Consider the following 26,359-nt stretch of genomic DNA (forward strand, 5'->3'; position numbering starts at 1 on the left):
GAAAAGTGCTATGTACCTATTTTGTGCCCTGTGATGTTACATACATGCTTAATAAGATCCCAGATTGTATGTAGCAGTGATCATTGGTTTGTTTACTGACTGAGCGAATGCCTTTGTGCTCCTCTTGTACTTGTGCGCAGAATGGCTCTATTGATGATTTACCTAAGTAATGATAGTGCACATAATCTAAAAAGAAAGCAACAAAGCCAAAACCTGAAATCTTCTGGGAGTCTTATTAGTTCACTCATATGCTGCTGTTCTTTTTATTTTTATTGTTTGGTAATTTGACAGGAAGCCCTTGGTCAAATTGTATCTGTCTCTCTTTATCCCATTTTCCCATTAGAAAAGGTTGCGATGAAAGATCCTCCGGACTTATTGGACAGGCAGAAATGCCTGAATGCCTTGGCGTCTCTTCGACATGCCAAATGGTTTCAGGTTGGCTTTTTGTTATTCTCTTATTGTTACGGTAACCTTTTGCAGGTTTCATTTGGAACACCTGCCACTTAATGGTTTCTGTGTAATATATAAAATGGGGTGCGCTCTACCTCTTAGGGTTATTGTAGGAGTAAATGATTTTAATTTAGGTGAAGTGCCCACTATAGCTTCTACTATAGTTAATGATGTTTAATTGTCATATAATCCTTTTGGATTTAGTACTCTGAATTTCAAATGATAGCTTATAAAATGCAGACATGGGTGAGAAAAGCTAAAAAGTCAGACAGTTGCCTGAAAATGGAGTTGCCATGAGGCTATGAAGCCAATTCTATTATACTTCCTTTACTTTAAACTCTGCCTTTCTAAACCATAATTTTACTACTTTTAATAACTTGATTTTTTGGTTTGCTTGACAACTTATGAATGATTGACCAATTAGTATTCATTTTAAAGAACCTGTCCATGATCAGTGTCCTTAAAATGAAGAATGGATTTCAACAGGGATATTGGAATCATTTTGTTTGTTTTAGGCAAGGGCAAATGGATTAAAGTCATGTGTAATTGTCCTCCGCATTCTCCGTGATTTGTGCAACAGAGTCCCCACATGGGCACCATTAAAAGGATGGGTAAGTACTTAAATATGATTAAAAGCAAATTCTGAAAGTATAGTCAGAGGAAATCCTATAGAAATTATATGTTACTGTATTCTGAGTTAGCTAAGGTGTGCCTTTAATCTATTTTTGTTCTGGGGGAAAAATTATAGAGGTTTTTACATGATTTCTTTTTTATGAATTTAATTTGTATTATACATACATTTACATTTACAAATTTACATTAATTTGTAAAATATGTAAATTAAATAAGTAATTTAATATCTTCTAGCCACTAGAGCTTATATGTGAAAAATGTCTCTTTTACTTCATCATATTCATATTATAGAGACTGAGATATTTTTTCTGACAAAAGGTTCTTTACCTGTTAAAAGTGAGTGTCTTCCTGCACTTTCACTCTCCACTGATGGTTGATTGTTATTCACCTACTGCCTCGAAAAGCATGCTTGACTGGCACATTTCTCTTTCAGTGCTACTTCCGTTTAAAATAGAAATTATCTGGTATACCAGTATAAGGTTCCCATACCTTCTTTTCCTTTCTCTTTTGAGTACAGACATTTAAAAATAAGTTCATACTAGTAATTAAAGTTAGGTGAATAGTACAGTTAACCATAGTTTAAAATGTATGTTGCCAAACTTAATTAATTTGGAAATTATTATGCCTGATCCAGTAAAGAACATTATGAAACAAGTAAAGTTATAAAGGGTTATTTTAGATTAATTTAACAGTTATTACTTTGATATTGACATCATGAACCTTTTAGTTTATTCAATATGGAGATTTGGTCCTTTTTTAATTCCAGTTGTACTACTTGGGGCAGGATGTCTGGAATGAAGTCTTATTGTGGTTTGAGTCCATCCTAGGTAAAGTGGGAGATAGGTGGGCTGGGTTTGAACACTGATTATTTATTGGCCATTACTAACCTACATGAAGGCTTGTTAAATCTTTGTTAAGTTAGATGACTGCAGTTTGTTTAGTAATCCTTTCAGGGTAACTGAAAATAAACTTTTTGTAGCAAAAAGTCTTCTGAATATGTACCCTCAAAAATGGTTGATTTAAGCACTCTGGCTGGGGTAAAACTTGATAATCAAGTGGGAAAAGCTAATTGGGCCCTAAATGTTAAACGGACTTTAACCTTTTTGGCCTCCATTGTAGATAGAAATGTCAGCTCACATTTAACTGGAAACCTTTTAACACTTGGTGCATGTACTAATTTGTAATTTAATATCTTCTAGCCACTAGAGCTTATATGTGAAAAGTCTATAGGTACTTGTAATAGACCTTTGGGCGCTGGGGAGGCCTTGAGACGAGTAATGGAGTGTTTGGCATCTGGAATTCTACTTCCTGGTAAGGGTTTCAAACTCTGGAGGCAGAAGAATCAGAACAATTTCATTTAAATTTAGTTTTCTATTATGTGCTAAGTTTGTCCTCTACACAGGAAAATGATGTGTAGGAGTTGTTTTGCTTTGAATTTTTTCAACTAGAAGTGTCATAAAACTCTTTCAATAATTGTAATTTATGTTTTATATGTACTAACATAAAAGGTACTAATAAGATACTGTGTCTGCTATGAAGTTGCTTTACCCAGAACTCTGAATTTGAAAATGGTTAAGTTAAAATGTATGACGTTCATTATGTTTGCAGTCTGGTGTTTAATTTGGAAAAATTAAATTTGGTCTTTTTTTTCCATATATAATCCCTTAAAAGATTTGGGGTGATTCATCATGCTGTTTCTAAATTCTTAGAGTTAAGACCCAATTTTGACCTTAGATATACAAATGACTTCTAGTAAAATAAGGACATTTAAATGCTAACATATTGAAAATAAGTGTCCATTTTACTTCATTTAATTCAGCAGACTTTTAACCTTGTTCTTTTAGGTTTTGTTTTTTATTTCTTTTCTTTTTCCTCTCCATTCTTTTCTTTCTATTTTGTGTTAGTTTATTGAATTCTAAGTTCAATTCTGAATGGTACTGGTTTTTGTTTTTTTTTTTTGCCTTTGCCAAAGGGGGTCCTGGTCTTCATGATCCTTGTGAGCGAGATCCAACAGATGCTCTGAGCTATATGACCATCCAGCAAAAAGAAGATATTACCCACAGTGCACAGGTAGGAGATGGGCCCTATGACTGTGGTCTCTTAGAAGGAATATCATGTAATTATTTAAAAACTTTTTTTCTTGCCTTCTGTTGGGGACTTTTGTCAATAATAGCATTTGATGAATGTGTTTTTAGCTAGATGTTCTAAGGGCTTTATGAATGAAAAATTTTAATAAATATAATCTTTTTTTCTTTAGCATGCACTCAGACTATCAGCCTTCGGTCAGATTTATAAAGTGCTGGAGATGGACCCCCTTCCATCTAGTAAGCCTTTTCAGAAATATTCCTGGTCAGTTACTGATAAAGAAGGTGAGTATAAATATTTTGTATTGGGGTTGCATGTGGGCAGTGATGGAGATGGTCGTGAAATGTTTCTCTTGTTAGAGCTGAGAGCATTTTAAGTTTTTAACCCAAGTCATATATAAGAGCCTTTACTGCTTTTCTTCATTTTCTTCTGTCCCATCAGTGACATCAACTTGCTTTCATTTTTTCTTTCTAATGACAAACTCATTTGGCTATTGTTGATCAGATTCCATTACTGCATAGACATAGGGACGGCACTCTGAGAACCCTTGGTCTGAAGTGAAGAGAAAAGTCACAAGCTAGGGGGAGATGTCATGGTCAGTCATCAGTTTGATGATCTTGTCTTGCTTGGAAGTGTTATGTAACCAAGAAAGAGAAAACATAAGCATAATATAGGAGAAAAATATATTGGAAAATTCAGAACTGTCTTCCATTTGTTGTAGTCTGTGTGAACTCAGAGTTTCAGCAGAAAGAGCACAGGCTTTAGTGCCAGTATGACCTGGTTCCCCTCACAGTGCCCCTGCTCACTAGCTTTAGGCCTTGAGCAATTAGTTCATCTCTTGCCTTGTGGGTATTACTCCCACTTTATTAGCTATTGTTAGATTATATGCCCAGCTCAGTGCTTGGAAACAGTAGATACTCAAATGTGAATCTTCTTATTCTCATCATGCCACAAAAAACCTCCCTCCCTCTTTTCCTCCCTCTCTCTGCTATTATGCTAGAAGGTGGGATGTTTAACACCAGTTATTTTCACCTATGGCATCCCACCTACCACGAATGATACTATTCTGATAAATTTTTTATGACAAAAATAGTGCAGTGGCCCAATTTGTTTATTCAAAGAACAGAATTCCAGTATGTCTAAACACTTTTCAGGGAGTCTACCAAGTCAAAATTATTTCATAATAATATTAAAGCTTTTTTTTTTTACCCATTTCTGCTCTTTCACAGTTTTCTAAGAAGCTGCATATGACTTGTGATGGCATCATCACTATGATGCTAATGAATTTTTTGTATTAAAATTTTTGTCTTAATTTCTAATATGCCAACTGTTGATTGACACTACGCACAAAACAAAGTTCTTTGGGTGCTCAATAATTTTTTAAGAGGATAAAGTGGTTCTGAGACTGAAAAGTTTGAGCATCACTGCCTTCTGTTGTAAATTCCTCAGGGGTAAGGAATCCTCCAGAGCTCACCACAGAGCTATTACAAACCAATTCTCAATAAATGTTTGTGGAATGATAGCCATTTTCTTGCAGAGAGTGCTCACTCAGCAGCATTTTTGAAAGAGATTCACATAACCATGTCTGTAGATTGAATGACTCAATAGAAATTTCATATATATTTGTAGATTCTTAGAGTTAATAATGAAAAATTTTATTTTAGTCACTGAATTCATAGTAGTTCTTCTGGTTTTATGTTTTGTCTTTTACTGGATAGTAAAAGTTTATTGTTATGTGACTTAGACTTCTTTTAACTTTAGAGTTAAAGTTCTCAAGAGTTTGGGAACTGCTGGTCTGTTAATTTATAGCTTAAAATAGAACCGACAGTTGGTGTTTCCATTTGAGTCCTATCAGTTACTAGCTGCATGGCTTGGCCATAAGGTGAGGGAGTCAAGGCTGTTGCCTCCAGATGTGAGCTGCATTGTTCTTCATGCTTTCATGTTTTTAGCACCTGGCTTTTAAACTTTATTCTTAGAATTCTTGGTGATTTCAATATGCATCTAGATGATTTTTTTATTTAGAATTCTGACTTCTTAATTCCTTGACATCCTCTCTAACCAGTATTTTCTACTTCGTCTCAGGTGTGCATTTTGAGGACATATCCTAGATCTAGTCTTCAGTATATATGCTTGTGCCCTCTCCCTAATTCATTCTCAAAACTCCCACATTGTAACTGCCTCTAGTTGTCATAATGTCTAGTACTCTGCTCCAATTCTTGATACTCATCATTGATTCTGTTAACTTCTCACAGTGCTTCACCTTCCTCATGTTCTCACTTCTGTCACGTCTCTGCTTATAGTCACGTGGTCTGTCATTATGATCACTCCCTAGCATATACCTTCTTTGTTGATCCTGTCTTCCCGGCAACTCTGGTTGAAATCCAACTCTTTCCCTACGCCAGGTTGTTAGACATCATTGAAGAAAAACATACTTGGACATCTTAACTCTTTTCGCTTTAAGTTTCAGACATTAACCTTAAGTAGACTATTTGTGTTGGCTGGCAATTCTCTTGTAAGTTCTAGAGTTCTCCAGTTTTCCTAGACAGGTGTCGAACATCTTCTGTTACATTACACTTTTCTCCCCAGCCCTCCTTCTCAACTGATGACCTTGTTTGCTTGAAGTCCCTCCACTTAACTTTCCTTCCCTTGACTGGGAAAAGCCCAGCTTTTCTACTCATTCACTATATCACATCCCCTTTTGCCTATAGATGGACATCATCCTAGCAATTCTTTCTTTTTTCACCAGCATGAATTCCTCCTTTTCTGCTGAACCATTCTCATCAGCATGAAAACCTACTCTAACATCTCTCATTTGAAAAACAAAGCTAAACTCCCCCTTGGTTCTGCAACCTTCTCCAACAGGAAGAAGCTGCTCCCTTTTATAGGAGTACTTTTGGAAAGAGTGGCCTGTTGTTTCTTTTTCCTTTTCCTCACTTTCTTGAAAGCTTAATTCTAACCAAACTTTCTTCCTCATCTCTCTGAGTCTCTCCTGTGACCTTTTCAGCAACACTGGACACAGGTGAACACTTTCTCTGCTATAATTAGTTATATATAGAAAAGTATAAGATCAGTTCAGTCTCTCAGTTGTGTCATTAAAAAAGTAATTATTTAAAAATTCCATATAATCATCCTAGTTAAGAAACAGAACGTTGTCAGCTTCTCAGAAACATTTATTTATCCTAAAACATCACTTTCCTGCTCCTTGAACTACTGATTTTTGATAATATTCTTGATTTTCTTTAAAGCTTTTCCACTTTTGTATGCTTTCGTAATTTAGTTTGCAATTGCCTAGAACTTTATAGAAGTAAAATCCTACTGAATTCAATCTTCCGTGACTGGCGTCTTTCTGTCCAGTGTTGTTTGGGATACTTTCATGTTACTGCATACAGTCATAGTTCATTTTATACTTACACAGTGTCCATTATGAATATGCTGTAGCTTAGCCATTGTACTTCGGAAAGACATTAGGCTTCTTTTTATTTTTTGGCAGCCACCCACATTGTTGCTGGGAGCTTACTTATATGTGCCTTCTAGAGTACAGATGTAGGAATTACTGTGGACCAGTATATGATCTAGGAAGTGGTACACATAGCAATTTATATTCCTACCAGAAGTGTATGAGAATTCCTGTTGTTTTATATCCTCAACAACATTTGCTATTGTCTGATATGAAGTACTATTTTTCATTTGACTTCCGGGTCATTACTTTGTCATGGATCTTTACACCACTGTTCTTTCCTCAGCTGCCTTTGTTTTTTCTTATCTTCCTGATTTCGAATAGTAAAGTATCCTGGGTGCAGACCTCAGACCATTTTTCTTTATTTACCCCTGTTTAGACTCTTTCAAAGACGTCATCTAGTTCCTTGTCTTGAAATACCTTCTATTCACTGTAGATTCCCAAGTTTACGTTCTCACTCTAGACTCCCAGCCCTTGACCTCAGCCCTCCCTATCTAAATGTCTCAGTGTTTCCACATGGATATCTCAAGACAGCTCACACTTCAGATGTCCTGTCCTTACTCTCCTTCTCACCTGTTTCCCATAGTTATTGCCATCCCAGACGTTGGAAACTACCCATCTCCGTTCTCAGGCCCAAACCCTTCACCCTTGAATCTTCTCTTTCTTTCACCCACGTGCACATCATCAGCAAACCTGGCTGTTTTACTTTAAAAGTGTGTCTGGTATTCAGCTCTTTAACTTCTTCACTGCTGCCGTCCTGGCCTAAGTTGCACTTGTGATTTCTTGCCTTTGTTATTGTCTGTCTTCTGTGCCTGGTCTTCTTGCCCATCTTATCTGTTCTCAGTTAAGCAGCAGTTTTCTTTTTGTTGTTCCCCTTATTATCTATAATTACAGATTCATAGGAAATTGCTAAGATTGTACAGAGATGTCCCATGGAACCTTCACCTGGTTTCTCCCAGTCATTACATCTTATGTAACTATAGGAGAATATGGAAACCAAGAAATTGACATTTATACAATGTGGATATAGGTTTTATGCCACTTTATCACATGTGTAGATGTGTGTAACCCCCATGGCAGTCAAGACACAGACGATTTCATCACCACAGAGAACTCGTGTATGCGGCCCATTTAGAGCAATACCACACCTCTTCCTTCAGCCATCCGCAAGCCTTGGAGTGAAAGTCACTCAGTCGTGTCTGACTCTTTGCAAGTAGGAGTGGGTAGCCTTTCCCTTCTCAAGGGAATCTTCCCAGCCCAGGGATCGAACCCAGGTCTCCCACATTGCAGGCGGATTCTTTACCAGCTGAGCCACAAGGGAAGCCCTCAAGCCTTGGAAACTACTGATTTTGTTACTTCAAGAATTTTATATCAATGAAGTTATCTTTATGTGATTTTTTGAGATCCTCATCTCCCCACTTAGCATGATACTTTTGTGACCCATCCAAGTTGTTGTCACATGTCAATAGTTTATTCCTTTTTACTGTTAAGTAGGATTCTGTGCCACAGATGAACCAGAGTTTGGTTAAGTCATGTACCTATTGAAGGACATTTTGTTTGTCTCTCAGTTCAGTTCAGTTCAGTCCAGTCGCTCAGTCGTTTCTGACTCTTTGACACCCCATGAATCGCAGCAGGCCAGGCCTCCCTGTCCATCACCAACTCCCTGAGTTCGCTCAGACTCACGTCCATTGAGTCAGTGATGCCATCCAGCCATCTCATCCTCTGTCGTCCCCTTTTCCTCCTGCCCCAACCCCTCCCAGCATCAGAGTCTTTTCCAATGAGTCAACTCTTCCCATGAGGTGGCCAGAGTACTGGAGTTTCAGCTTTAGCCTCATTCCTTCCAAAGAAATCCCAGGGCTGATCTCCTTGAGAATGGACTGGTTGGATCTCCTTGCAGTCCAAGGGACTCTCAAGAGTCTTCTCCAACATCACAGTTCAAAAGCATCAATTCTTCAGCACTCAGCTTTCTTCACAGTCCAACTCTTACATCCATACATGACCACAGGAAAAACCATAGCCTTGACTAGATGGACCTTTGTTGGCAAAGTAATGTCTCTGCTTTTCAATCTACTAACTAGGTTGGTCATAACTTTTTCTTCCAAGGAGTAAGCGTCTTTAAATTTCATGGCTGCAGTCGCCATCTGCAGTGATTTTGGAGCCCCAAAAATAAAGTCTACTGTTTCCCCATCTATTTCCCATGAAGTGATGGGATCAGATGCCGTGATCTTCGTTTTCTGAATGTTGAGCTTTAAGCAAACTTTTTCACTCTCCGCTTTCGCTTTCATCAAGGGGCTTTTTAGTTCCTCGTCAGTTTCTCCCATAAGGGTGGTGTCATCTGCATATCTGAGGTTATTGATATTTCTCCGAGCAATCTTGAGTCCAGCTTGTGCTTCCTCCAGCCCAGCGTTTCTCATGATGTACTCTGCATATAAGTTAAATAAGCAGTGTGACAGTATACAGCCTTGACGGACTCCTTTTCCTATTTGGAACCAGTCTGTTGTTCCATGTCCAGTTCTAACTGTTGCTTCCTGACCTGCATATAGGTTTCTCAAGAGGCAGGTCAGGTGGTCTGGTATTCCCATCTCTTTCAGAATTTTCCAGTTTCTTGTGATCCACACAGTCAAAGGCTTTGGCATAGTTAGTAAAGCAGAAATAGATGTTTTTCTGGAACTCTCTTGCTTTTTCCATGATCCAGTGGATGTTGGCGATTTGATCTCTGGTTCCTCTGCCTATTATAAAACCAGCTTGAACATCAGGAAGTTCACGGTTCACGTATTGCTGAAGCCTGGCTTCTAGAATTTTGAGCATTACTTTACCAGCGTGTAAGATGAGTGCAATTGTGCGGTAGCTTGAGCATTCTTTGGCATTGCCTTTCTTTGGGATTGGAATGAAAACTGACCTTTTCCAGTCCTGTGGCCACTGCTGAGTTTTTCAAATGTGCTGGCATATTGAGTGCAGCACTTTCACAGCATCATCTTCCAGGATTTGAAATAGCTCAAGTGGAATTCCATCACCTCCACTAGCTTTGTTCGTAGTGACTATGCTTTTTAAGACCCACTTGACTTCACATTCCAGGATGTCTGGCTCTAGGTGAGTGAATACATCATCGTGATTATCTTGGTCTTGAAGATCTTTTTTGTACAGTTCTTCTGTGTATTCTTGCCACCTCTTCTTAATTGTTTGTCTCTAGTTTTTGACAATTACAAATAAAGATGCTATGAACAACCTTGTGTGGGTTTTTGTGAGCAGATCATAGAAACACAGGTTTTTGTGTGTCAGATTAATCGACAGTTTCCCTTTGTTGTAATGTTTTGTCCAATTTTGGCTCTAATGTTTTGCGGGCCTCTTAAAATTAGTTGAGAAGATTCTGTCCTTCTTTTTCTGTTCCTTGGAAGAGATTATGTAATATTGATGTTATTTTTTCCTTAAATGTTTGGAAGAATCTACCAGTGAAACCATTTGGGTGTGAGATTTTCTATTGGAAAGGTTTTAACTTAAGGATCTAATTTCCTTAATGTGTATCAGGTTATCTTCTTATGAGAGTTTTGGTAAATTGTGTTTGTCTAGGAATTTGTTCATTTCATCTAAATTTAAATATAATGTAGTTTATAAGATCCTCTTCTTAGTGTCTGCAATATTGATGCCCTCTTTTATACATTTTTGTACCTTCTTTTTTTCCTGATCATTCTCACTACAGATTTGTCAGTTTTTAAAAAGAAATCAGCTTTTGTGTTTGTTGATCATCTCCTGGCATATGCTTGTATTTTATTTCATTGCTTTCTGTTCTTATCCTTTGTTCTTCCTTACTATGTCCTTTGGGTTTAATTTGCTGTTCTTTTAAGAAAAATTTTGAGGTGAATACATTATTAGTGTTTAGCCTCTTATATTATCATATACACTATTAAGACTGTTTTCCGTTATGCCCAGATTTATGTGCATTGTACTCTTTTTACATTAGTATTTTCATTATCAGTTGGCTAAAACTATTTTTTAATTTTCCCTTGTTACCATTTTTTTGACACATAAGCTATTTAAATGTCATCACTTAATTTCCAGACAAATGAAGATTTTTCTAGTTAATCTCTATTTTTACTGTGACCTGAGAACATGCTTTGTGTGATTCCCTTGCTCTGCCCCCCGTCAAGTTTGGCCTTGGAGTACAAAATGAAACAGGGCAAAGGCTAAGAGTTTTGCCAAGAGAACACACTGGTCATAACAAACATCTTCTTCCAGCAACACAAGAGACGACTCTACACATGGACATCACCTGATGGTCAACATTGAAATCAGATTAATTATATTCTTTGCGGCAGAAGATGATGAAACTCTATATAGTCAGCAAAAATAAGACCGAGAGCTGACTGTGGCTCAGATCATGAACTCCTTATTGCCAAATTCAGACTGAAATTGAAGAAAGTAGGGAAAACCACTAGACCATTCAGGTATGACCTAAATCAAATCCCTTACAACTATACAGAGGAAGTGACAAGTAAATTCAAGGGATTAGATCTGATAGAGTGCCTGGAGAACTATGGACAGAGGTTTGTGATATTGTATAGGAGGCAATGAGCAAGACCATCCTCAAGGAAAAGAAATGCAAGAAGGCAAAATGGTTATCTGAGGAGGCCTTACAAATAGCTGTGGATAGAAGAGAAGTGAAAGGCAAAGGAGAAAAGGAAAGATATACCCATCTGAATGCAGAATTCCAAAAGAATAGCAAGGAGAGATAAGAAAGCTTTCCTCAGCGATCAATGCAAAGAAATAGAGGAAAACAATAGAATGGGAAAGACTAGAGATCTCTTCAAGAAATTAGAGATACCAAAGGAAAACTTCATGTAAAGATGGGCATAATAAAGGACAGAAATGGTATGGACCTAACAGAAGCAGAAGATATTAAGAAGAGGTAGCAAGAATACACAGAAGAACTGTAACAGAAAGATCGTGACCCAGACAACTACAGAGGTTTCATCACTCACCTGGAACCAGGCATTTTGGAGTGTGACGTCAAGTGGGCTCTAGGATGCATCACTGCAAACAAAGCTAATGGAGGTGAGGCAATTCCAGTTGAGCTATTTCAAATCCTGAAAGCTGATGTTGTGAAAGTGCTGTACTCAGTATGCCAGCAGATCTGGAAATCTCAGCAGTAGTCACAGGACTGGAAAAGGTCAGTTTTTCTTCCATTCCCAAAGAATGTTCAAACTACTGTACAGTTACACTCATTTCACATACTAACAAAGTAATGCTCAAAATTCTCCAAGCTATGCTTCAGCAGTTCGTGAATCAAGAACTTCCAGATTTTCAAGCTGGATTTAGAAAAGGCAGAGGAACCAGAGATCAAATTGCCAACATCCATTGGATCATCAAAACAGAAAAGAAAGTTTCTGAAAAACATCCACTTCTGCTTTAATGACTATACCAAAGCGTTTGACTGTGTGGATCACAACAAACTGTGGAAAATTCTTCAAGAGATTGGAATACCAGACTACCTTGTTTACCCCCTGAGAAATCTGTATGCAGGTAAGGAAGCAACAGTTAGAACTGGGCATGGGACAACGAACTGGTTCCAAACTGGGAAAGGAATATGTCAAGGCTGTGTATTGTCACCCTGCTTATTTAACTTCTTTGCAGAGTACATCATGTGAAATGGCAGACTGGATGAAGCACAAGCTGGAATCAAGATTGCTGGGGGAAATATCAATAACCTTAGATATGCAGATGACACCACCCTTATGGCAGAAATCGAAGAGGGACTGAAGAGCCTCTTAATGAAAGTGAAAGAGGAGAGTGAAAAAGCTGGCTTAAAATTAAGCATTCAAAAAACTAAGTTCATGGCATCTGGTCCCATAATGTCATGGCAAATGGATGGGGAAACAATGGAAACAGTGAGAGACTTTATTTTTTTGGGGGGGCTCCAAAGTGATTGTACATGTTGACTCCAGCTATGAAATTGAAAGACGCTTGCTCCTTGGAAGAAAAGCTGTGACCAACTTAAACAGTGTATTAAAAAACAGAGACATTACTTTGCTGACAAAGGTACGTCTAGTCAAAACTATGGTTTTTCCAGTAGTCATGTAAGGATGTGAGAGTTGGACTCTAAAGAAAGCTGAGTGCTGAAGAATTGATGCTTTCAAACTATGTTGTTGGAGAAGACTCTTGAGAGTCCCTTGGATTGCAGGAGATCAAACCAGTCAATCCTAAAGGAAATCAGTCCTAAATATTCATTGGAAGGACTAACGCTGAAGCTGAAATTCTAATACTTTGGCCACCTGATGCAAAGAACTGACTCACTGGAAAAGACCCTGATGCTGGGAAAGATTGAAGGCAGGAGGAGTAGAGGATGACAGAGTATGAGATGGTTGGATGGCATCACCGACTCCATGGACATGAGTTTGAAAAGCTTTGGGAGTTGGTAATGGACAGGGATGCCTAGTGTGCTGCAGTCCATGGGGATGCAAAGAGTCGGATACGACCGAGCAACTGAGCTGAACTTGGTATCTCTTGAAAGTTAGTTTATGGCTCAGCACATGGTCAGTTTTTATAAATGATTCACACTTTGAAACAGTGTGTAAGGTCTGCGGTTGGTAGAGTCAGAATATTCTTTACATGTCAGGTCATATTTGATCATTATGTTGCTTAAATCTTATACATCTGTAGTATAATTTTTTAAAACTTTATTCTTAATTATTGAAGTAGGTATGTCAGTTCCCCTCAATTATGGATTGTCTGTTTCCTATTGTAGGTCTTTCAGTTTTTAATTTCTAGAATCTTAGCTTTTCTAGCTTTAGATACTATGGCAGAAATTCTTCTTGATGTCGTTTCTTTTTGAGAAGTCTGATCATTCTCTTTAATACAGTTTGTTTATGAAAGAATGCTTCATCATCAGTGTGTTTTAGAATATCTTGTCTTTCCATGTGTTTTTGTTTTGAGTCCTGGAGATGTAAATTGAAAAAGTTTTAGAATTTAAAGACTAGAGTAATGATTCCGTCCTTCAGGGAGGATTTATATATCTTTCTGGGCTAGTGGAATTGGCAATCTGGATCATACTAATGGAATTGGGCATTTTGGTGATTTGAAGCTGGGCCTCAATCCTTGTGAAATGCAGACTATTTCGACTTCATTTACTTCCCACATATGGCACTGGAGAGGGCCACCCCACTGTGTGGGAAATTCACAAGGCCTTCTTCTTTTGGAGGTCCTTGAGGTTCAATTTTTGATCCCTGAGACCTGGGTGCTATTAAAAGTACTCCGAAAAAAAAAAAAGTACTCTGTTCAGAACTTACCATTACTTGAAGGGGAGGGATTGTTATAGAGTTTGGAATTGACATGTACACACGGCTATATTTAAAATAAATAATGAACAAGAATCTTTTGTTTAACAAAAATGGAGAGAGGACAAGAGAATGATACAGATGAGATGAGATTGGCCACATGTTGATAATTCTTGAAGCTAATTGATGGATTCATGGGAATTTATTATACTACTCTTTACACTTTTGTAAGTGTTTGAAATTTTCCGTAATAAAAAAAGTTTTTTAAGAAGTGCTCTGTTCAGTTCTTAGTGGCTTCTTCTAGGGGTGGAAGACACCTCCAAAGGAAATGTGGCCCCCAGCGCAAGGCTTCCTTCATCTCCTGGACCTTGACTCCATAGTTCATAATTGCACAGAAGCAGATATTTATCCTGCGTTGGGTCCAGCTTTTCTAATTACTCTCGTCAGGAAGTCTGTTTCCATTGACTTACTTTCTCATACTAGAAGTGGAACTTTTGTATTTTCCAAAAGTTCGTCTGGTGAGTTAGTGGCAGTTAAGGTTGAGAACTTCTACTCCTGCTCATCATGTTTTCTGGACCCGTCGTCGTTCATGCCACTGCACCACTCAGGCCTTTATGCTCTTTCTTAGTATGTTCCTGCTGGAAGACGTTTGTAGTGGAGTTTTGTCTTCTTGGGGCTCTTTTCCCAAACAGCTGAATTTTCTTTGCTTCAAGTCTTTGTCAGTTAACTACCTTATCTATAAGTGATACCTTTCTGATGGCACCACATGTTAAAAAATCGCAGCGCCTGCTCTCCAGTAAGTCTTTAACTTTTCTCCATTGTGCCCGGGACCAGATGACATGCTGGGCTTAGGCTCCGGCACCAGGTGTGCACACGCTCTCTAAAAACAGGGAAGTTGTTTTGTTCTCAGTGTCTAGCATCTAAAGTTATCCTGAACATAGAAATATGCTCTATTAATATTTGTTGCTGGATAAATACATGAATGAAATTGTAATGAGAATGATGAAGTACAGACTTCATAGGATGCTTGTGAGAATTAAATAAATTAATTCATATAAGGTATTAAGAACAGTGCCAGGCATATGGTAAGCCCTCACCTGTTGGGTTTTTTTTGTATTTTAATTTTTTAAAAATTATTTATTTTTTAATATAAATTTATTTATTTTAATTGGAGGCTAATTACTTTACAATATTGTATTGGTTTTGCCATACATCAACATGAACCTGCCACGGGTGTACGCGTGTTCCCCAACCTGAACCCCCCCACCTGTTGTTTTTAAAAATTGTTGCCTCTCAAATGACCATTTCTTGTTTCTAGGTACTGTATGTATTGAGAACAGCGTGTTTTTTTGTAAGGCATGCTCTCCACACCCGTTACTATTATGATTAGCTCCAGATTTTACAGCCCTTGTCCAGTAGCAGGGATGGTAGAATGGAGCTTAATCCATGCAAACTTCATGTAGCTGGAGATTTTAGGGAACAGATCTGTACGTTTAAGCCAGCTAGTGAATTCCAGGCAGAGAGCAGCTTTTAATGCAACTTAATGAGTGGGAGAGTGATTGAATAGACGTTGTTCCTTTTTAACTTTGTCTCTTGAAGACTGCATTCTGGAAGACTAGCATATATACAGTTTTATGTAATGCAGATGAAATACAATACTAAGCATATATAAGTAGATATTGCCGTCTGTTGAAGAGAGAACATCAAGATTGATTGACCTGAGTAGTAGGTATTGACTCAAGCAAATGCTGAAGTCAGTGTTTACCCGAAGGGATCATAAATCTTGATGATCAGAGAATATGTAGTTATCTCCAAGAAGTATCTGGAAACATTATGGCATTAATTTTTTTTTTTTTTTTTTTTTGGCATGAATCTTTTGAGCATAACTTTTCTTTAGGAAACCTGACAACCAGCTTTTAAGGTGAAAACACAGAGAGGTCTTTTAAGGTAATTGGACAGGTTGATAAGCTTTTCTCTGATTGTTTTTGTTTTGGACAATAAAGCTCCTCCTTTATGACTGCCACTGTTATTAACTAGTTGCTTTATCTAAGAAATTGATAATATTAGTTTTTAGTTTTTGTTCCATACCCATTATATTGTTTCTAAGTCTTATGTTAGTTTATAAGATACAAGGTAAGCAAAAAATATCTTTGACCTTCCTAGAGCACTAAAGAAACACAACGTGTCTGACACGACTCCATATGACACTTTATATTTCTGCTGTCATAGAAACATAAAAAATTGAGATGAGAGAGAAGCTGAAGAAAACTTAATGAGATGAACTGTAAATAAAATCTTGAATAGGAATTTGAATGGGCAGGCAGAATTATTTTGTAGTATGAGAAATAATCAGATTTCCAAAAGCATGAGATTTTAACATGTTGACTTGAAAAATTTATATAATAAATGTTAACTTAGAGAAATATTTTAAAAGACATAAGTGAAAATAAATCTTACTACTAGAGATAACTTCTTTTAACATTTTGATATATACTGTTTATGCATATACAGTTGTGAATATATGCATAGATATTTGTATGAATATATTTGAATAAATGGAAAAATAAATATAAGAAGGGTTAATATTGTTTCATGAAGATTCAGTTAATAGTTTTTGCTATTACAAGATTATAAAATTACTGCAGATAGTGGCTGCAGCCATGGAATTAAAAGACACTTGCTCCTTGGAAGAAAAGGTATGACCAACCTAGACAGCATATTAAAAAGCAGAGACATTACTTTGCCAACAAAGGTCTGTCTAGTCAAAGCTATGCTTTTTCCCAGTAGTCATGTATGGATGTGAGATTTGGACTATAAAGAAAGCTGAGCACCAGAGAATTGATGCTTTTGAACTGTGTTGTTGGAGAAGACTCTTGAGAGTCCCTTGGACTGCAAGGAGATCCAGCCAGTCCATCCTAAAGGAAATCAGTCCTGAATATTCATTGGAGGAACTGATGCTAAAGCTGTAGCTCCAATGCTTTGGCCACCTGATGCGAGGAACCAACTCATTGGAAAAGACCCTGATGCTGGGAGGAATTGAGGCGGGAGGAGAAGGGAAGGACAGAGGATGAGATGGTTGGATGGCATCACCCACTCAATGGACAGGAGTTTGAGCAAGCTCCGTGAGTTGGTGATCAACAGGGAAGCCTGGCATGCTGCAGTCCGTGGGGTTGCAAAGAGTTGGACACGACTGAACTGGACTGAACACATACATGTTTTAAAATTTAAAAAATTTTTTATATTTTGGCCACAACATATGGCATGTAGGATCTTTGTTCCTTAATCAGGGGTCGAACCCATGTCCCCTACATTGGAAGCGCAGTCTTAACCAGTAGACCACTAGGGAAGTCCCTATAATTTTATTTGATCAGTGAAAGGGTCTTATGGTCCTTGTGTGATTCCTAAGATTTTTCCTTCCTGAACATATTAAATACATTTGGTAGAGTAAGTGGATGGAGAAGGCAATGGCACCCCACTCCAGTACTCTTGCCTGGAAAATCCGATGGGTGGAGGAGCCTGGTGGGTTGCAGTCCATGGGGTAGCAAAGAGTCGGACATGACTGAGCATCTTCACTTTCACTTTTCACTTTCATGCATTGGAGAAGGACATGGCAACCCACTCCAGTGTTCTTGCCTGGAGAATCCCAGGGATAGGGGGGCCTGGTGGGCTGCTGTCTATGGGGTGGCACAGAGTCGGACACGAGTGAAGCAGCTTAGCAGCAGCAGCAGCAGAGTAAGTGGAATCATTGTTTTAACTGATAATCTCTTGTACCTTTTTTTAGGTGCTGGGTCTTCAGCTCTGAAGAGGCCATTTGAAGATGGATTAGGGGATGATAAAGATCCCAATAAGAAGATGAAACGAAACTTAAGGAAAAGTGTGTAAAATCTTTATTCTTATAGATGTGAACTAGAAAGGATTTATGTCCCAGGAAAATAAAAATTAAAAAGTGAAGAATTTGATTGATTTGAATTCAAGTTTGAAGAAAATGAATAGCTTCTGTTTTCAAGTACCATTTGCTTAAGATATATTAATATTGGCAAACTAAAATTAATTAATAGCTATAGTAATGCATGGGCTTCCCTGATGGGTAAAGAATCTGCCTGCCATTGCAGGAGACACTAGTTTGATCCTTGGGTGAGGAGATCCCCTGAAGAAGGGAATGGCAACCCACTCCAGTATTCTTGCCTGGGAAATCCCATGGACAAGGGGAGCCTCGTAGGCTACAATCCTTGGGGTCACCAAGAGTTGGAATTGACTTAGCAACTAAACAACAACAAACATGTTAATGCATGTTACTTTCGCAATGATGTTGGCTTAAGTATTTAAGCAGTAATATTAGAATTACTTATGAAGTGAATTTATATGTGCATTTTGAAATTCTTGCTTTTTTAAAACCTGAGTTTATAGTGGTTACGAGGAACCTACAAAAACAGATGAAAGCAAGTGGTTTAATTTCTGATCTCATTCCTCTTTCTCTTACAGTTCTGGATAGTAAAGCAATAGACCTTATGAATGCACTAATGAGGCTGAATCAGATCAGGCCTGGGCTTCAGTATAAGCTCTTATCTCAGTCTGGCCCTGTCCATGCCCCAGTCTTCACAATGTCTGTAGATGTGGATGGTACAACATATGAAGCCTCAGGACCATCCAAGAAAACAGCGAAGCTTCACGTAGCAGTGAAGGTACAGTATTTATTTTACTTAACAGTGCTTTGTTATTTTATGTTGTAAATAATGTGCTTGTTTATCTATGGTAAATTAACAGAATTTTCAGGAGTTTAATGACAATAGTGTATAGACTTCTGTTACCTCTGAATCACAAAACTATTCTTTTTTGATTATAAAATGATATGTATTGATGATACAAAATTTGCAAAACACAGAAAAAAGTAAAGAAAATGTATGTCAATTGCTTATCTCTGAGGCAGTTCATTAATATTTTATATAGTATATACAACAGTATTTTTGTCTCATTCTTTTATGTTGAGCTCACAGTGTATATGTAATTTAATCCTCTTTCATTTCACATGTCATCAGTATTTTTCCATGTTACTAAAATCTTTATAAATGTATTTTAATGGCTGTGTTATTATAATGATTATAATAGATACACTGTTACTTGTTTAAACATTCCTGTCATTGGATATTTTGCTATTTGCAGATTTTCTTCTATCACAAATTAATGATTTTTTTTTTTTTTTGCATCTGGTGCTTTTTCTGTATTTTGAAATTTCCATAAAGAATAAGATCCAGGATTGAGCCAGTCAATTATGCATATAAGTTTGTAGAAAATTGCTAAATAGTAGACTCTATCCATGAGTACATCTGGCCTCTTGCAGAGAAATATGAAAATGTCAAAGATCATGTAGATGGAAGATAACTTTTAACTTTAGAAAAGTTCTGTTATGTAACAGTATGACATAAGATATAATTGGTCTGTTTTCATAATCGTTCCAGTTTGCAGGTATTTAGTAATGAAAATGTAAACATTTATCATAGATGCTAAGAATATAGCAGTGACCAAAAGAAAATCTCCACCCTCCTGCAACTTGCATTCTGATGAGGATAGGATGGGGAGAAAGACAGTGGATAGACACATAGGTCAGTTATTTGTTAAGTGGGAATAAGCATAATGCAGAAAAATAACAGCTAAGCTGTAAAATTATAGAACAATACGGTATGTTGTTCAAAAGGGAGTACTTTTTAAGTATGTTGAAATATGAGTTTAAAACGAGACAAAAAGAATACTAAGAATGAGGGAAAAGGGAATTTAGGAATAAGGCTAAAAATATAGTTGTAAAGTATGCTGAGAATGAGTCACAAATTTGAATATAAGTTCTCTAACATTTGACCAGAAAGCTTGTGAAGTATCTGTATCAGTTCTTTGTCTATGACAGTTGATTATGAGAGTCAGAGTTGTTTTGGCCTAAAGGTCGCTTGGCATTCCCCCTGGGTAGGTCTTCATAAAAAGGAATCAAAACAATATCATGAAGCAGTGACGTCTTTCAGAGGGATCTCTGATGCAGTGATAGTCTGTGGATTATTTCTTGTAATAACGTGTAATATAAGCTAGTGGCCACATTGCAGATTTCAGTCAAATTAGGGGGAGTTAGTAGAGTGGCAAATTTTGCAATATGACAAGATTTAGGTGTTGTTTGTTCTCATAATAACCATTAATATTTTTGTATGTATTTTTCTAAGCTTTTTGTTTTTAAAATTATAATTATGGGGAGGGAGGTGGGAGGGGGTTCATGTTTGGGAACGCATAAAAAAAATTATAATTCCAAAAAAGTATTGAAAATGAAAAATATTTCCCTAAGTTTGATGCACTCACATAGGGTGGCACCTGAGAATCCACTGAGGATTTGGAAAATATTTGGTAAATGTACTGTTTTAGCTTTATAAACTTTGGATCATTAGGAATTGTGAAAACAATCTGGCTCCAAGGGTTTCACATAAGGAGTGGACGCACCAACATACTGTGTATACAAAAATGTATATTTAAAATAGGACCATGGCTTTCTTGTGTATCTAAAAATTTATAATGAGGTTTTTTTTTTAATAACAAAGTTTGTTCTAATTTTTAGTGATGGTATAATATTTTATTATTATCAATCTGCCATAATGTAACTAATCCATTTAGATTTAGATGCATCGAGTTGATTGCTTTTCATGTTTGTGAACTAGTTTGATTATCCTTTATGATACATTCTAGAGATGGAATTGCTAGGTTAAGAAGAAAGCACAGGGCTTTCCTAGTGGCTCAGTGGTAAAGAATCTGCCTGCCAAGGCAGGAGACACTGGTGTGATCCCTGATCTGGGAAGATGCTATAACATTGCTAAACCCATGTGCCACAACTATAGAGTCTGGTTCTAGGGCTGGAAAGCCACAACTACTGAAACCCTCGAACCTTAGCGCCCATGTTCTATAAGAGAAAGCACTGCAATGAGAGGGCCACACACCATAGCTAGAGAGTAGCTCCCACTCACCGCAACTAGAGAAAAGCCCACACAGCAACCAAGACCTATCAGAGCCAAAAATAAATAAGAGGAAAGCGCATTTGAGTGATCTGTTAATTCGCTAAACATGTATTCAGTTCAGTAGCTCAGTCCTGTCCGACTCTTTGCGACCCCATTTCCCTGTCCATCATCAACTCCCGGAGCTTGTTCAGACTTATGTCCATCGTGTTGGTGATGCCATCCAATCATCTCATCTTCAGTGGTCCCCTTCTTCTCCTGCCTTCAGTCTTTCCCAGCATCAGGGTCTTTTCTAATGAGTAGGTTCTTTGTATCAGGTGGCAAGAGTATTGGAGTTGCAGCTTCAGCATCAGTCCTTCCAATGAATATTCAGGACTGATTTCCTTTAGGATGGACTCCTTGGATCTCCTTGCAGTCCAAGGGACTCTCAAGAGTCTTCTCCAATACCACAGTTCAAAAGCATCAATTCTCTTGAGCTCCGCTTTCTTTATAGTCCAACTCTCACATCCATAAATGACTACTGGAAAAAGCATAGCTTTGACTAGACGGACCTTTGTTGGTAGAGTAATGCCTCTGCTTTTTAATATACTGTCTAGGTTGGTCACAGCTTTTTTCCCAAGGAGCAAGCGTACTTTAATTTCATGGCTGCAGTCACCATCTGCATTGATTGTGGAGCCCAAAAATATAGTCTCTTACTGTTTGCATTGTTTCCCCATCTGTTTACTGTGGCATGATGGGACTGGGTGAAATGATCTTAGTTTTCTGAATGTTGAGTTTTAAGCCAACCTTTTCACTCTCCTCTTTCAATTTCATCAAGAGACTCTTTATTCTTTGCTTTCTGCCTTAAGTGTGGTGTCATCTGCGTATCTGAGGTTATTGATATTTCTCTTGGCAGTCTTGATTCCAGCTTGTGCTTCATTCACCCTACCATTTCGCATGATGTACTCTGCATAGAAATTAAATAAACAGGGTGACAATATACAGCCTTGATGTACTCCTTTCCCAATTTGGAACCAGTCTGCTGTTCCATGTCCAGTTCTAACTGTTGCTTCTTGACCTGCATAAAATATTTCTCAGGAGGCAGACAAGGTGGTCTGGTGTTCCCATCTTTTGAAGAATTTTCCACAGTTTGTTGTGATCCACACAGTCAAAGGCTTTGGCGTAATCAATAAAGCAGATGTTTTTCTGAATCTCTTATTTTTCTATGATCCAACGGATGTTGGCAATTTAATCTCTGGTTCCTCTGCCTTTTCGAAATCCACCTTGAACATCTAGAAGTTCATGGTTCACATACTGTTGAAGCGTGGCTTGGAGAATTTTGAACATTACTTTGTTACCATGTGAGTTGAGTGCAATTGTGTGATAGTTTGAACATTCTTTGACATTGCCTTTCTTTGGGATTGGAATGAAAACTGATCTTTTCCAGTCCTGTGCCCGGCCAACTGCTGAGTTTTCCAAATTTGGTGGCATATTGAGTGCAGCACTTTCACAGCATCATCTTCCAGGATTTGAAATAGCTCAAGTGGAATTCCATCACCTCCACTAGCTTTGTTCGTAGTGATGTTTCCTAAGGCCTACTTGACTTCGCATTCTAGGGTGTCTGGCTCTAGGTGAGTGATGACACCATTGTGGTTATCTGAGTCATGAAGATCTTTTTTGTATAGTTCTTCTGTGTATTCTTGCCACCTCTTCTTAATATCTTCTGCTTCTGTTAGGTCATACAATTTCTGTCCTTTATTGTGCTCATCTTTGCGTGATTGTTCCCTTGGTATCTCTAATTTTCTTGAAGAGATCTCTAGTCTTTCCCATTCTGTTGTTTTCCTCTATTTCTTTGCACTGATCGCTGAAGAAGGCTTTCATATTTCTCCTTGCTGTTCTCTGGAACTTGGATTCACATGGGTGTATCTTTCCTTTTCTCCCTTGTCTTTAGCAAAGGATTAGGATTTCTTATTAGATGTCAGGCATATATTGCTAAATTGCCTTCTGTAAAGGTTATATCACATTATAGATTCTGTTATAAGTGAATTTCGGAGTATGTTTTATATGTAACGTTTATAAAAGTATGTCCTACCAGATAAAAATTCTTGCATTCTTTACTCAGTAACTTGGTAAACCTCTGTACCTGTTAAGAACAGCGCTGAAATCAAAATGAGACAAGAAGAAACCAGTTTTGCTCAAGGAGCCTGGCTGCCTAGCATCACATACCCTAAAGTAATGAAGATTAATGGCCAGTCTTCCCTTTCTTCGTTTTTCCTGACAGTCCCTCACAAAGAACATCTTTACGGACATAATCAGCCATATTCCATGAAAAGAGTCTTAGTCATTGTAGACAAAAGATCAGGTGAAGGGGACAAGGAATAAAGCCCCTCTGCAGAAGTTCTGGAGCCATCACTTCTCTACCATCATAAGCTGTGCGTATGGCTTTCTCCTGAGCGGAGAGCCATGGATAGGGTGTTTCATGTTTTTACTCTTGGTCCCTCATCTTTGAGGGTATCAACTGTCTCAGCCTTAACCCCCTGCCAGAAGAGAACAGGCATGATTACCCTGGATTTTCTATTTACCTTATCTTGTGATTTTCAGCTCAATTGATTTTTTATTAGGTTCGATTTGTTTGTCAGACGTTTGAAACTCACTTTTATTTGTATAACAGTTTTTTTGACCTTAATACTGATTCTAAACAAATTGTTCTAGAGTTTAAGAACTCCACACTTTTTTTTTTAACTTTTGTGGCTTATGCTATTTAATAATTTCAGAATATGTGTTCATAGAAATATGATGTAATTTGAAAATGTTTTTGTTGTGCTGTAAGTACATTTGTAATATCCTTTGAGATTATCCATTTATATGAAATATTTATAAATGTATTGAAGTATGTTGCTACAAAAACAAATGAATGTAATATGTGAAAAAAAGGCAGAGAGAAGTGGTGTTAAATAATTTACATTATTCTCTTTTAACTGTCCGTATTAAATTTGGAGAAACTGCACGTCTTTAGTTTTTATTGGAGTAAACAAATCAAATTTCTTTGGGACTCATGGCTTTTGACTTGCAGCCTCTGTTAACCTGGTATTAATTCCAGACTAATAACTGCTCTTTCAGAGATGGAATGTCTCAGAGAGAGTGTATTTGCAGGACTTGGGCAGTAGAGAAGGTGTTTTCTTTACAAACATTGATGAGAATATAACCAAGTGATGTTAGTGTACTTAGTGTGAAGTACTATTTGAGTCCTTTTAGAATTACGATGTTAAAGTATTCTTGGCCTTACTCCCGTTGAATACAGAGAATTTATTTACAATTTGAGATGTTCAACAGAATGCCAAGTGAACTGGGTGAATTAATTTCAGGTTCTCTTGATTTAGAATTCTACTTTTGCCCATTTTTTGTTTAGCGTAATTTCATGTATGTTAGCAAAATCCTTTGTACAGGATGCCATCATTTATAAAGACTAGGCTGTTTGACTTCTTTCTCATTTGTGTGGCGACCATTACAGGTTTTTGAGAAAGCTATTAGGTATAGTTCAGGTAATAAAGAAATATGCCATCGCTTTTACACTGAAGCAACTTAAAACATACTCAAAAGCTGAGACAAATACAGGGATCTTTAGGAACCTAACTTTGGTACAGACCTTTAAGTCAGTGACTGATAATTCAATGTCAGCCTGTTTGAGAGAGGCTTATAAAAGTGCTCGTGAACATATTCTTTTGCAAACATCTAAAGCAGTTTAACCTGGAAGGAGGTTTTAAAAGGCTTGCAAACACACACATGCACACACATACACTGTTTGGAAAACTATTTTAAAAAAGATGAGAAGTGCCAAACATGAATGGAAATACACAAGAGTAAACATGGGAGGGAGCCATAGAGTAATCACTCCTTGATAGGCAGGATGGAGATAGACACCTAGACTTGTTCCTGGTTCACTTAGCAGAAGAGGATAAACCCAAGGACTGAATCTTTTCTTTCAAGTCTTGATTATGGTTTAAGTTGAAAACCAAAGGAACGGATGATAGTAGGAAGCTACAGCTGTAATTTCGTAACTACAGGCAAACTGGCTCCAAGGTAAAGAAAATGTCTTGATTTCCTTTCTGTGGTAATTTCCTCTATTGGATTGAGTCATAAAACTTAGGTCAATTAATCAGCCTTTTGTTTTGCAAATTAGAAAATTGAGGATCAGAGGAGAAAAGGGTTAGACCATCAGATCTTTTCCTTTCTTGCCCAGTGTACTTTTCATAGTGTGCCACTCTACTTTTAATTACTGCCACCTCATTGGCTGAATTTGGCTATTCTGTTTCTCCATCTTTCATTTCCAAATTATTTATGTACTTTATTAATTTTTGGTTGTGCAGCATCTTCGTTGCTTTGCATGGACTTTCTCTGGTTGTGGTGAGTGGGGGCTACTCTTCATTTCAGTGAGCAAGCTTCTCACTCGGGTGGCTTCTCTCATGGAGCACAGGAGCTAGGTATGTGGGCTTCATTAGTTGCAGTGCACGGGCTCAGTAGTTGTGATGCCAGGCCTAGTTGCTCCTTGGCATATGGAATCTTCCTGGACCGTGAGTGGAACTCATGTCCCCCACACTGGCAGGCAGATACTTATTCACTGTGCCATCAGAGAAGTCCTCATCTCCAAATTAAGTGAACTTGGAGTAGCCTCAGGTTTGCATTTCTGTTATCTGTTATTTAAACCTAATTACTCTGAGGAGGTTTCCTCCATTTTTTTGTGGTGATACCCACTTTTTTTGTAGGTAAAGCTTGTTTAACCAAGGATTTGTAGATGAGCAACATCTTGCTTTTCCTGCAAGGTGTTTCATGGATTCAAATGCTTTGGGTTTGAAACTGTTGTTCTCAGTATTTTGTCTATTCTCTGAGGTGTCTGGTATTTGAATAAAACTGAATCTTAATGTAATTTTTACAGGTACTGCAGGCAATGGGATACCCAACGGGCTTTGATGCAGATATTGAATGTATGAGTTCCGATGAAAAGTCAGATAACGAAGGCAAAAATGAAACAGTGTCTTCAAACTCAAGCAATAATACTGGAAATTCTACAACTGAAACCTCCAGTACCTTAGAGGTATGCTTATATATTTTTTCTTAGAAATAAATGTAATGTATGTTTAATGTCAAAAATTTGAGAGGTCTGGAGAGGTACCTATGAGATAATCAAAAGCATATACAGGTGTATGTACTTAAGAGGCAGCCATTATTAATATTTTTATTTCTATCCAGCCTTTTTTCTTTGGTTATTTTTTTATGAAGGCAATGATACTTTCATACAGTTTTACATCTTGTTTTTTTTCGCTTAAGTCTAAAAATATTTGTAAGCATAACTGTGTACTGTATGGATGTATCCTAATTTAACTAGCATTTCTCTTTTGCTGGCCATGGGAATCACGTCCAGCATCTCACAATTACAGTATATCAAGAATGTAAACAATAACTGAAGTGTGAAAAGCAAAAAGATCTAGTGGATTCCCTAGTCCAGTGGATAG

General features: G+C 37.5%; 1 protein-coding gene across 14 annotated transcripts in view; it reads left to right on the plus strand.

The window, feature by feature from the left end:
* STRBP (spermatid perinuclear RNA binding protein) overlaps positions 1 to 26,359 on the plus strand; it is a 178,332-nt gene that overhangs the window by 122,297 nt on the left and 29,676 nt on the right. For all 14 annotated transcript variants that reach the window (XM_060411825.1, XM_060411826.1, XM_042245730.1 and 11 more), the window contains 8 exons: positions 344 to 435; positions 966 to 1,061; positions 2,283 to 2,394; positions 3,056 to 3,153; positions 3,341 to 3,452; positions 17,675 to 17,767; positions 18,376 to 18,575; positions 25,783 to 25,941. In XM_060411825.1, the coding sequence (XP_060267808.1) occupies positions 344 to 435; positions 966 to 1,061; positions 2,283 to 2,394; positions 3,056 to 3,153; positions 3,341 to 3,452; positions 17,675 to 17,767; positions 18,376 to 18,575; positions 25,783 to 25,941 (962 nt within the window). The remainder of the gene's footprint in view (positions 1 to 343; positions 436 to 965; positions 1,062 to 2,282; positions 2,395 to 3,055; positions 3,154 to 3,340; positions 3,453 to 17,674; positions 17,768 to 18,375; positions 18,576 to 25,782; positions 25,942 to 26,359) is intronic.

This window comes from Ovis aries, chromosome 3 (genome assembly GCF_016772045.2).
Source record: "Ovis aries strain OAR_USU_Benz2616 breed Rambouillet chromosome 3, ARS-UI_Ramb_v3.0, whole genome shotgun sequence".
Taxonomy (NCBI): Eukaryota; Metazoa; Chordata; class Mammalia; order Artiodactyla; family Bovidae; genus Ovis; species Ovis aries.